We start from the raw sequence: 13,027 nt of genomic DNA on the forward strand, positions 1-13,027 counted from the left end.
TGTTTTGTCCTGTGAAGGTGCTGGAGAGTGATCGCCCCCAGCCAGTGTTTGGGATCTGTATGGGCAACCAGATCACTGCTCTGGCTGCAGGAGCTCAATCTTATAAGCTGCCTATGGGCAACAGGTGAACTTTTTGTTCGCTAGTAAGGCACCATATGCATGCTCTTTAAGAATACTCATAGAGATTTAAAGGTGCCCTGCTGACTTTTTTGTAAATGAACGAAAGGTATGTTTACATTTACTAGTCCATACCCATTGTGTGCACAGTTGCCCACATACAGTTTCACATGGTGTGTGTTTGGGATACAGGTCATAGGAAATTGCAGATTAAATAGTCAACTGAACCCGTTAAGAAGAGCAATGTATTCAGACAGAGTTTTTGTGAATTTGATTGGTTTATTGAAAGTACAGTAGTACCATTGCCAATAGTGGGGTATTTAGTGGGCTAAAACTGTCCATTAGTAGTTGAGGTAGCACGTTGAAAGGCAGATAGTTAAAGTCTTTTTATGTTGTATTGACTTAAAAGTGGGGCGCATTGGTAGTTCACATGGGAAAGGTGCGGCTTGCCCTTGTTTCAGCAGCATACTATACCATGACTTAGTCATAAATTTGAAAAAACCAACAACACTGGGCCACAGGGAGAGCCACAGCGTTAAATCACATTTTAGCCATATTTAAGCATTTTTCTGTTGTTATAGCACCACCCAGTTGCCAATCAGAGTTAAATTTCTCCAGTCACCTTGAGGCGTCCTGTTCTACATATCTACCAAGTTTAGTGAAAATCGATATGGTGGTTAGGCTTAGATAAGAAATTAGCTCTCTAGCACCCCCATTTTGTTTGATGGGGTCAATAATGGAGGGGTCCCCTCAGATTATGTGTCGTCATATGCCTACAAAGTTGCGTGGTGATCGGTGAAACCCTTGAGATGTTTTACGCCTTTATGTGATGAGCCACGCCCTCCGCAATATTCATTGCCTTATAGAAGCTCAGTTTTAGTAAGTTTTCCAACTTTTGCCAAGAGGGAACTTTAGATATTGGTCCCTAGATTTTGTTCACCGAGTTTCATGCAGATCGGTCAAACTTCCTAGGAAGAGATCGATTTTAAGTGTTTTTCAAAAAATTCAAAATGGCGGAAAATCTATATAACCAGAAATTATGGGTTCTTGAGGCAGATTTGGTCCTCATGAGGAGAGGCATCTCTGTGCAAAGTTTCATGTCTCTACGACATACGGGGCATGAGATATGCCCATTCAAAGTTTGCAGTTTCAATCGGTTGCTATAGCGCCTCCCTTTGGCCAGTTGATGTAATATTGATTCATTCGCATCCTCCCATGACCCTCTACCACTGTGCCAAATTTCACATGGATTGACCAAGTCAGTGAGGAGGAAAAACGTGGAACAGACACACCCACAGAGTTTTCGTCATTATATAGTAAGATTGTTATTCACCAGAACGCATGGTGTGTCCTGAAGTGTCACGAATGTGTCAAGTGCATTTCCTTCCTTATAAAACATTTGCAAAGTCAACATATTTTAAATCCAGCATTGTTTACAGCCATGTTTACTTGCGTGCATTCTTCTTCTCTGCTTTTGTTGGCACATTGCAGCATATCTTGGTTCAGTGGAATAGGACTGTGTATCCTGTCAACTGCATGCATCCACATGCATGTGCAGGGGATAAATAAGCATAAATTACTGTGTTCTCTGCATATCTGTGACTCCCCAGGGGCCAGAACCAGCCAGTGCTGAATGTGATGACGGGTCAGGCCTTCATTACAGCACAGAACCACGGCTACGGTATCGACAGCCAGTCCCTGCCCCCAGGGTGGAGCCCGCTTTTCATCAACGCCAACGATGGCACCAATGAGGTTGATTTCACTCAAAGACAACAGGGCGTTTTGATATTTTTGTGGATAAAAAGCACCAGTTTCTGCTGTCCACAGACCTTGGCCTCTAGAATAACACCTTACAAAAACAGACTCACCTGTTTCTGAAATGCGAACAAATGAAATGCAAAATACTGTTGGCTGGATTTCAGGTTTCTTGTATCAACTCTGCATATTTTTCAGGGCATCATGCACAACACTAAGCCTGTTTTCACGGCCCAGTTCCACCCGGAGGCTAAAGGTGGTCCCACTGACACAGAGGTAATTAAAGACTTTGATAGTGCTGCATACCTGAATGCTATACTAAAGTTAAGAAGTAAAGGTATCTTCACAGGATGCTCCTCTACCACTAAAACAAGATTTGTCTAACTGAAGTGGTCATTCATTTCTATGTATATTGTATGTTTTCCAGACATAGTGGTAAAAAGTAAAGAAATATATACGCAGTGATCACTGACAATGAGAGATGTGATCATATGTGGTACATCAGGGCCACAGCTGCCTGTCCCCTTCCCTACAATAAAGCGCTGATGACTCTGTGCTGCAGCTCTTGTCTCCCACATGACAGGCGAGGGCTGCGGTTCAAGTCCTGGTCAAAATATGTTGTAACCTCTGTCGTATTAAGGCAGAATAATAAAACCTGTCTTCTCTACCAAAACATGCAGTTGACAGCTCTGCTGGAGAATTCTTGCTTCCCCCCTGTGTTTGACATTTGGAGGCATCGCATAAATTTTGCACTGTGCACATGACAAGCATGTTATGTGTTTAGAATGTCATGCAAGTGTAATATGTTTTAATGCATTTCTTTAAAAATCTGATGACTCTTTAACCTTCTATTTAAAACAAAAAAGGTGACAGTATGCGTGTGTGCAAACAAACAGGCAGCTGCAATTACCAAAATTACCACTAGAGGCACATTTCAACTTGTGACTGTTGTAACTGATGCTAGTGATTATTTATATACTGAAAATACTAGATAATTTAACTACTTTACAGTATACATACAGCTCCGGTTACATTGGCAGTTTCAGGAACTTGGTGTTGTCACATTTGTAATCTCAAACACAGCATTTACCTTTTATCATTGGTTGGCTCTTTTTTGAAATAAGGAGTATTTTTCCACTCTACTTTTCTAAAATTTAAACCAAGTAGGATCTCAAAAAAAGCTGTTGTATGCAGCCTGTGGCCGTCCCAGTGTATATGAGTAAGAAAAATCAATTAACCCTTTGAAACCTGAGCAAATTGGCTTGATTTCTTTTAGAAACATCGCAAGAAGGCAACGAAAGAAGAATGATGAAAATTTGCAGGACATTAGTAAAAAGAGAAGGAAAGACAGGAAGAAAGTTGACAACAAACAAACAAGGACATGACCTGAGAAGAGTGCTTCAGAATTATCAGAATTATGTAACATAATTTTAAAATGAAATAATAATAATAATAATAATAATAATAATAATAATAATAATAATGATGATGATGATAATACTAATAATAATATTAATAATAATTTTAAATATTGTTCTCCCCTAGCTTTTTCTTTTTTATCCTATTTTTTAATAACTTTCTAAATCAATTTAATTTTGATTTTCAATTTACTGTATTTAAATCTCTTTTCTTGCATTTGTGGGACATTTCTTACCAAGTTGCTCATTTTTCTAAAGACATCACACCAGTTTGCTGTCAAGGTTCAGGGGTTTAAGTACTTGCAAAATGGGTCTGAAAGCAGCACAGGAAAAGTAATGTCACACCAGGTTTCAAAGGGTAAAGCAATGTACAAGTAACACAAATGTTTTTATGCCTCTGTGCCAGTGACAGGTTGTGGCCAGCAGCATTATGTTTAGTTAGGGTGTCTACAGGTCATTAAAAAGTTTTAAAATGTCTTAAATTCAATGTTACAGTAAGGCTTTAAAAGGCATTAAATAGTCTTGAATTTGAATTTGTGAGGTCTAATTTCATATTTTCACAAAAGAAATTAAAAAATGGATATGAGTGAAGCCTTTCTATGTAATAGTCCACATTTCTAATGTTACAGTCTTACAAAAAACCCATAATACTGTCATTTTACTTCATACTTGGACTTACCTGTTGGCAAAATGTAGATTGACTCACCATTTTCCTACGTAACACTGAACTCTGCACAAGACCACATATATATACTACTTACCCTTAATGCTTACTTGGGATGTTTTAATAAGTAAAAAATGATTGGTCCAAAAATCTGTCCTAAAGTTGGTTAAATGTGTCTTGAATGGGTCTTAAAAGCATTCATTTGGACTGTCTGACACCTGTAGACAGCCTGTTAGTTGTCCGTCCATCGCATTTTTCCCAAGAGCCCCTTGAGGCAATTTCTGTGGCACCAATGTCCACTTGGACTCAACAATGAACTGATTAGATTTTGATGCTCAGAGGTTACTGTGACCTCACAAAACACTTTTTCATTTCTCAATTCATACACTAATTATGACAAAATTTAGCACAGATGTCTTTATATCCACAAGGTCAAACATCAGCTTCATTGTGACATCATGATATTCTGCAAAAACTACTTTCTAACCATTATTCAGCACGATAACTCAGGACCAGAAGGGGAGGCAGTAATTCTAGTTTAGTTTGTTTATTTAAACTAATTTGATTGATAAAATTAATGTCATTATTTTCCTCTGTACTTTCTCTGTACATTTTAATGCAGACAACCTCTTTTTAGGAAAGAACAGTCTGATCTGAAAGTTTCCTCATGGTTTTTGCTCGTCCACGTACAAGTAAACGAAAGTAACCTCAGGAAACAGTCGGCTTAGGGAAATCTGTTCCATCCCAAACCTTGTAACCTCAGGCAAAGCTTGGTCTTTCTAAAACACCACCGTGTTTTCACTGCATAAAGTAGTGGAAAATGTTAGTTCAATATTCGCAGGAGGGTAACAAACACTTAAACTTAGGTTCCTCCTAATAAATGTACTATTCAAACTGTCTTTATGTTGGTATTTTTCTTTGTGTCCACAGTACCTCTTTGATGCCTTCATGTCCCTGATCAAGAAAGGAAAAGATACCAATATATTTTCAGTAATGCCGAAGAAGCCAGACACTCCGCCTAGAGCCCAGGTACACACAGGCTCAGCAGGTTTAGGTTTTATAAACAACGTGATTTTTAGGTGTGTTCAGGATTAACTGTCTCAGGGTGTGAAGGTTATATAAATAGGTAACTGTACAAGGACATGCCAGGATGTAGTATTTCACAGGTTGGTAAGTAAACTGTTTAACATCATTATAATGATGCGTTTCATGTCAACCAGCCAGAGCTAAAAGGAGGGAGTGATTAATTTACTTATTTTATGTTTGATTAGTTTCATTTTCTGCTTTTTGTTTTATTATCTCAACGCTTCGTCTGTGTGTGTGTGTGTGTGTGTGTGTGTGTGTGGTTCTGACGTTTTCTTTTAACAATATGTATGTTGACATAAAGTAAAGATTTAAATAATTTTTTGAAATTAAAAAATGATTATAAAAAAAGGAAGAGGGGAGAAACCGAAGTGATGAAGCAGCGTAAGAAGTGTTCAAGAAAAGTAACTGGAGTGGATGCTCTAGATGAAAAAGAACCTCGGCTTTCAAGGAGGTGATTAAAATAAAAAAACTAAAAACTTAAAGAGAGCACTCCTGGGGGCGGGGTAGATGCAGTGAGCTCACCTAAGCATGCATTGACAGTCTTTGTGTAATTATTCTCAGTGCCAGAGGGGGGAGACAAAAGTTCCACACTCCAGCTTTTAATATATTTATGTTTCCTTGCAAATAGAGTTTCATGCTGCTCATATTGCATGCTGTTAAATACTGTGTGTATTGTGTGTGTATTTGTGTAAACGCAGGTGTCAAAGGTTCTTGTACTGGGTTCTGGTGGTCTGTCTATCGGGCAGGCTGGAGAGTTTGACTACTCTGGATCTCAGGCCGTCAAGGCCATGAAGGTAAGAGGAAACAAGTTAGATGTTAATGTCTGGCCGAAAAGTTCCCAAAAAATATATTATACAATTTACTGCTTTCAGTGCCAGCTGTTTCAGAAAATAACTGGTTTTAAAAATCAAACAGTTTATGTTTGACCCTTTTTAAAAAGATGTATGTGTGTGAAAATTAACAGGTTTGGTGTTACGTGAGTCTGACGGCTGAGTTTGTTTTGATGGTCTTTTCAAAGAATTTGTCGGAAATTACAAAAATAAATTCTTTAACATTTAAAATAGAGGGTTTGAAAACCTTCAGATGACATTTTATACATAAAAAACTTGAATAATTTGGTGTACAAACTGTATGGTACCCATTTTAGTTCCCATGGAATTAATAAGCCATTTTCACAGAGAACATTTTCACATGTTGCAGTAGGTGTGAATAATGAAATTAAGGAGATTGAATCCCATTTAGCTGCTTTGGTTTCAATGTCCTGATATTGTGCACGTTGGCTCACTGTCACTGGGACACTTGAATAGAACGTAGCCATAGTCAAAAGAATATTTCACCCTCCAAATGATCAGTTGTGTGTCAATTACTCACCCCATGTAATGTTGAATTACTGAAGAAAACTTTTTCCCACGTCTAAACAGTGAACGAAGAATCTAAAAACGGTGATTATTCTGGAGAAATTGAGGAGTAAAAGGGGGCCATATTTAACAACAGCAAAATTCTATCAAAACTATCTATCTATTAAGAAACTCTCACACAACTCGTGCCGTATAATCTAAGCCTCATTTATCCAGTCATATGCTCGGTTCTTCCCAAACACATGCGTTTTTGCCGAAACCTTACAATTTTAAACACTGGGCGTACAAGAAGTGCGCCTGGGGAAGCCCGCCCCCTTGAACTCTGCTCATGCAATCCATTGAATAGAGTTCATACACACACTTTTACTCCAGCTCATCACTCCGTTTTTGTATTCTTCATTAAGCATGGAGGCATGAGGTTTTCTTCACAAATTCAAAATAACATGAGGTGAGTAATTGATACAGATGTCTACTGTGAAAAAGGTCTGTTGTCAAAGGTTGCATTTTAACCTACAGAAATAAATGGCATGCTGAAAAACCACAGTAGCACATTTACATTGAAAGACACAGCTGTTGTAAATGTGAGAATGAAAACTGATCATCATGCCGTGGGTTACTTTTAAATAAACAATAATTAACCTTGTGGACGTGTTGCTGTAGGAGGAGAACCTGAAGACCGTGCTCATGAACCCAAACATCGCCTCGGTCCAGACCAATGAAGTGGGCACCAAGCAGGCCGACTCAGTCTACTTCCTGCCCGTCACGCCAGAGTTCGTAACTGAAGTCATCAAGACCGAGCGTCCAGATGGCATCCTGCTCTCCATGGGTGGACAGACTGCACTCAACTGCGGTGAGATGTGTGCACCTGTTTGCGTCAGTGTATGGGACTGCTAATTTTGTGTTCTGTGCAAGACACACACTGACAGGGTTGGAAATGACTCAGTAAGACATCTCACTAACTTTATGGATGAGTTTATATATTTTTTAGATTGCTTAACCATGCATCTGTGTGGATTGGTGCTGTGTTCAGGAGTTGAATTATTCCAGCGTGGTGTCCTGGAGCAGTACGGTGTGAAGGTCCTGGGAACCCCGGTGGAGTCGATCATGGCCACAGAGGACAGGCAGCTTTTTGCTGACAAACTGATGGAGATCAATGAGAAGATTGCACCTAGTTTTGCTGTGGCGTCTGTAAGGATCCAATAACAAGAAATAAATCTCCCTCTGAGACAAATTATATATCCATATTGCATGATACAGTGTTGATGTATTCTGTATTTTTAGTAAATGGTCAAGCACGGGGGATTACGGTATAATATCTGTGTGCATCTCTCAGGTATCTGATGCCTTGAAAGCGGCAGAGCAGATCGGCTACCCAGTGATGTTACGGTCGGCCTATGCCCTTGGAGGTCTGGGATCTGGTCTGTGTGCCAATAAAGAAAGGCTGGAGGAAACTGCCCACAAGGTCAGCATAAATGGTGTAGGGATGGTGGAGGCATCTGGGCACAATTATAACTGTTATTCTGTGTAATCTCTGTTCTTTACATGTGATTGATGATGCAGATCAAATCAGTAATTAAAGCATTTTTACCCAGACGTCCACTGACAAACTTTTGTAGTTCCATCCCATGTTTACAGCATTAACCTGCACAAAGATAAAAGCTTTGAAATTGTTTAGATATGTTTCTTTGGTGCTCTGCCAAGAAGGGAATAGTTTGCTGTTGCTTAGCAACATTCTTTTGTGCTCGTCCGGTATCCAGCACTATGTCTGACAGCCGAATTGGTTATAATCTGTGATCACAGGCTGCAAAATGAACGGTCTGTGCCAGACTGTTTTAGATCAGTGCATACTTTTTATTTTATGCTTTAGGTTCTGCTGCTCTCTTCATTTTGTATTTAAAAGTATTTTTTTTGTTTCATTTGGAAATTTCAATGGCAAATGTTCTTTTTTTCCAGTTATGCTCAGTGGCTGTTTACAGCTTTGTATCAAGTGTAGAGCAAAGATATAGTTCACAAGGTCTTTGTCTAATCAAATACATACAGTACAATACAGATGAAATGAAAAATGATTCACCTTAACCTTGTGTCTGCAGCAGCAACTCAAAAGAGCATGTTTATTTCTATCTCTCGCATATGCACCGGTGCAAAATGTGGCGACCACATTTTGTTCCAGGCAGTCCACGTCTCAACAAATGGAAAAGATTTGCATATGTTCTCTTGTGTTGTAGGTAAAAAGACATTCAGGGAAGCTGCAACCTTTTTGTTTCTTTAGTTAAAGTGTAAACAGACGACTTTCCTCCCCCTAGCATTTTCAAGTGCTATAATTATTGGTGCTGCTGTTGCAAAGACAACCGGATCGCTTTGCAACACAGGACAAAACATAGGTTTATTCATTCACTGACTCTCTAATGGAGGCATGAGAGCAGACAGAAATGGTGCCAGGATGCCAGCCTGACTCGATCGCCGGTCAGCTTTCATTTTCCCAGGAGATTTCATACCCGGTGGCACACAGAATTTGCAAAGTGAAAGCGAGGCTTATAAGGAACCAATCTAAACGCAGATGGTGTCATTCTATAGCCATTACACTGTGCAATCAACATTTACTTCATAATGGTACGTTAAAGGGAAAAACGTGTCTATTGGCAGATAAAGTATACTTAAAACAATAAAACAAACAAACACAAAGCACATTTATTGTTTATCTGAAAAAGTAGCTTTTCTGTTGAGACTGTGGTTTGGAAGTTCTTGGAAAAAAAAGCTTGTATCGGCACATTAATGTAATCTGATGTAGTCCATTACAGTGATAACAAGACACCACAGTATACATGTGGCTGTGAGGTTGAGAGTTTCAGTTTTCGGTGAGACTGTGAGAGGCGTTTGTTCAACTTTATGGTAATTATTTAGAATGTAATTCACGGTGTGGGTGTACTTAGTCGCATTATATAGTTCAGTATGATAAAGATATCCGTCTCTGTGTGCACAGCCATCTGTTTGACTCTGCTCATATGCAAAAATGTTTCCTTCCTTTGATGACCACTGGGTTTACATTAAGATTCATGGGGGTGTTATGCCACATACAGTATCTCCCACTGGAAAGGAAATTAGGCACAAAAAATGCCTGTGTGACAATTTATGGTGTTAAAACATTGGAGGAAATCGTTAATTAGTGCACATTAACTTACATTTGATTCTTAGTTTTGAGTAATGAGTTGTAATTGCTAAAATATATCACCCAATCTGTTTTTATTGTCATTGTATGTGTGTTAGTCGCATTGTTGGCATTCAGAAAGATCAGTCAGTGTGTGAGCTGCAAGTGTTAACATGCAGTGCTTACATTACATCCCATATGCATTGCAGCTATATAATGATGAAGAATTATTAGATGGTAAGCACATGCGTAAAATCACCACCACTAGATATTGTTTTAAATTATGTTTTTCCCCTTTTCATATTAGTATGTCAACCAGCTGTGTAAAGGCTAATACAGACACACTGCATCTAACCTGATGATATCCTGTGCATACTGTGCTGCAGGCTCTGGCTATGAGCAGTCAGATCCTGGTGGAGAAGTCTTTGCTGGGCTGGAAGGAGGTGGAATATGAGGTGGTGAGAGACGTGGCTGATAACTGCGTCACCGTCTGCAACATGGAGAACTTCGACCCATTGGGCATTCACACAGGTACTAAAGCATACATTACATACTGATGTGTTCACCTTCAGACTGTTGTGCGCTGTTGTGGGATACTGGGTTCAGTATTGTGTTCTTACTTTTGTTTTAGTGTGATTGAGTCAGTTGTATTGCTGTTGTTTATGTTGACCTAATTTACTGTGAACCTGGCAAGATGGTATCGATGTTTGTGACAGCTGTTGTCCTTGTGCCATTTCTTCGTCTTGTTTCTGTAGAAACAAAGGCATCAAGAGTTCATACTTGAGTTTCCACTCAAGCCCGTGGCTTTAATTCAGTTCTCAAAGCCAACATCCACAACTTGTACAGACTGGGGCCGGCTTGATATCTAGTGGTGTAAGAAAATATCGATAGGTTGAAATATTGCGATATTTCGTTTTGCAATACTGTATCGATTCTCAAAAGTATAAACTGTTTACACAGATTATATGCATAATAGCAGCATGGTGTGTTTTTTATACCGTGAGTTTTCCATAAATTAGATTCTTTTGAAAAATAAAAAAATCATTTATCGCTTTGCTTAAAGTATTGCAATATATTGAATCGTCGCCTCTGTATCGCGATATGTATCGTATCCCTAGATTCTTGCCAATACACACCCTTAATGATATCAGATTTTCACTATACAGTTATCGTGGTCAAAAGAATTCATGATAACGATAATATCGTGATATCTGTAAAAAAATAAATAAAAAAATGGAGAAAACAAAACAAAATGCTATCAGTCACACTTACCTTTAACATTGTTTATTGTGCATTTTGTCCCTTTTTTGGCAAATTAGTGATGCTCAAAATACAACTGTAGAGGGTTTAGAGAGAATCTGTAACTAATTGTATAAAAGTGTACAAAAAGAGCAGTTACACTATGTGTAACACTATGTGTGATAATGACAAGGCAACCAGATTGGGAGGAAGTCAAAGCAAGAATGGAAAGAAATGGAAATGGTTCAAAAGGTGCTGGATTATTTACACAGTATTATCATATGTACATTATTAACATGATACCAGTACTTAATTTTCAAATATCTAGGTTAACTACTGGTATATCGCAACAGCTCTGGTACAGATTTGTTTGGTGTGAGTGGTCTTAAATTCCAAAGGAAAAACAGAAAAGTGTGTTTTTTTTTGTTTTAACTAAAACGCGATAATCTTTGACCCCTGAGCTTCTCCTGTATAACAGTGGATTAAAACTTCGCAAACCAAATTTTACAGGTTGCAATGCCAGTTGTAATTTTTTTTTTATGCAGATTTTTTTTGTTTGTTTTTCACTGATTTCAAGCACTGTACAGCGACTATACATACACAGAATTCTAATTCAGATGACTCAAGCTTTGATGTTTCAGTAAATAAAGTCATACACAGTGTATTCTTTCAGGTTAAGCACACAGCATTCAGAGCATTAATGTAGCAGCAAACCTCTATTTAGTATGTTAAGATATAGTGTAATATTGACATCTTAAGCAGATAATGAAGTCAGGCTACCCTCTGTTTGTGTTGTAATACGAGCTTCTCTGTGTATTGTGGTAGACAGTCTGGCCGCACGTACATGTGAGTCCCTGTGTGTGTGTGTGTGTGTGTCCCTGGCTAGTTAATCACCACTGATCTGCGCTGGGCTCATATGGCGATCACTGCTGATAACAGTGTTGTTGTGAAAACATAACAGCCACACACCAGTTCCCCCCCATGTTAACATTGTTAGTTTTGTCAGCACTGTTGATGTTGTTTGTGCTGTGAGCACCATGAGCTGCTAGCTGCTGGCTCAACCGCCCTCATGTTGAGAACCGTGTGCAGACATCCCACCTCAGACTCTGAAACATGCTCTGAATGTGCTATACAGCTCCTTTCAAATCAAAGAAGAAAAGGAAACTGCTCAGACAAGCATTTACAACAAACAGGTGAAGATGCTTTACATGGGATATGTGCCGATCCCTGTTTTTAAATCCAAATCCATGTGAGAAACAGGCTTTTGTTGCTTTAGTAACCAAAAAAAAACAAGGTCAGAGTCTGTTAATGCTGCCTTAAACATTTAAATCCTTCCTCTTTCTCTTCCTTTTCTCCTTCTTCTTCAGGTGACTCCATAGTGGTGGCACCGAGTCAGACCTTGTCCAACGAGGAGTACCACATGCTCCGTGAGACGGCCATCAAAGTGGTTCGTCACCTTGGCATCATAGGTGAATGCAACATCCAGTATGCCCTACACCCGTCATCCCTGGAGTACTGCATCATTGAGGTTAACGCCAGGCTCTCCAGAAGCTCCGCTCTGGCATCCAAAGCCACTGGGTGAGAGAATACATGTATACAAACAAGAATGCACTGCTAGTAGGCTGGTGATGCAACATGTATGTATGTATAGCAGACAATAAGCAATATATAGCATCATGGGTCTTCAAGGACTTTCCCATGGTGAGTAATTATTAGATGAGTTGAGCTCAGGGATGAGGGATTCTGGGCTTCAAAAATGCCCCCACATTAAATCAGTTTGGCAGTTTGACTCTCACAAACTAACTGTGGTTGTACTGCAGTGGTGCTAAAATGGAAGCAAATCTTGTGCCATGGACGGGGAATTCTTTAGCTAGTGTTTTAAATGAATATCTACCAATGCTGTATCACTTGGCTATCAAACAGTCTCCCACTGCAGACTTGAAATTGTAAAAAGGTTTGTAGTTCTTCGTGGAGAAAGTGATTTACGTGATCTTAAATTCATGTGTTTCACAATGGAATTCAACAGCATCAAAGTTTCTGTGGGTAAACAAAATCAAAATGCCCAAAGACACCTCTTAAAACACTCCTGCAGCGTTATTCACTGATCCATCTTGTAGACACTCTAACTGTGTCTCCCTCACAGCTGTTTCCTGAGGAGGTTTATGTTTTGTATCTCATCAGTGGGACTCATATCCTCAGTGGCATCAATTTTCTACACAACATAATTTCACAAGATATAAATAGG

General features: G+C 39.1%; 1 protein-coding gene across 1 annotated transcript in view; it reads left to right on the plus strand.

Moving 5' to 3' along the window:
* Nucleotides 1-13,027, plus strand: part of cps1 (carbamoyl-phosphate synthase 1, mitochondrial) — a 91,646-nt gene that overhangs the window by 8,800 nt on the left and 69,819 nt on the right. Inside the window, exons 9-18 of the mRNA XM_049593804.1 lie at nucleotides 18-124; nucleotides 1,728-1,869; nucleotides 2,071-2,148; nucleotides 4,885-4,983; nucleotides 5,739-5,834; nucleotides 7,059-7,248; nucleotides 7,429-7,586; nucleotides 7,732-7,860; nucleotides 9,930-10,074; nucleotides 12,150-12,360. Of these exons, the coding sequence (XP_049449761.1) occupies nucleotides 18-124; nucleotides 1,728-1,869; nucleotides 2,071-2,148; nucleotides 4,885-4,983; nucleotides 5,739-5,834; nucleotides 7,059-7,248; nucleotides 7,429-7,586; nucleotides 7,732-7,860; nucleotides 9,930-10,074; nucleotides 12,150-12,360 (1,355 nt within the window). The remainder of the gene's footprint in view (nucleotides 1-17; nucleotides 125-1,727; nucleotides 1,870-2,070; nucleotides 2,149-4,884; nucleotides 4,984-5,738; nucleotides 5,835-7,058; nucleotides 7,249-7,428; nucleotides 7,587-7,731; nucleotides 7,861-9,929; nucleotides 10,075-12,149; nucleotides 12,361-13,027) is intronic.

This window comes from Epinephelus fuscoguttatus, linkage group LG13 (genome assembly GCF_011397635.1).
Source record: "Epinephelus fuscoguttatus linkage group LG13, E.fuscoguttatus.final_Chr_v1".
In the NCBI taxonomy this organism is placed as follows: Eukaryota; Metazoa; Chordata; class Actinopteri; order Perciformes; family Serranidae; genus Epinephelus; species Epinephelus fuscoguttatus.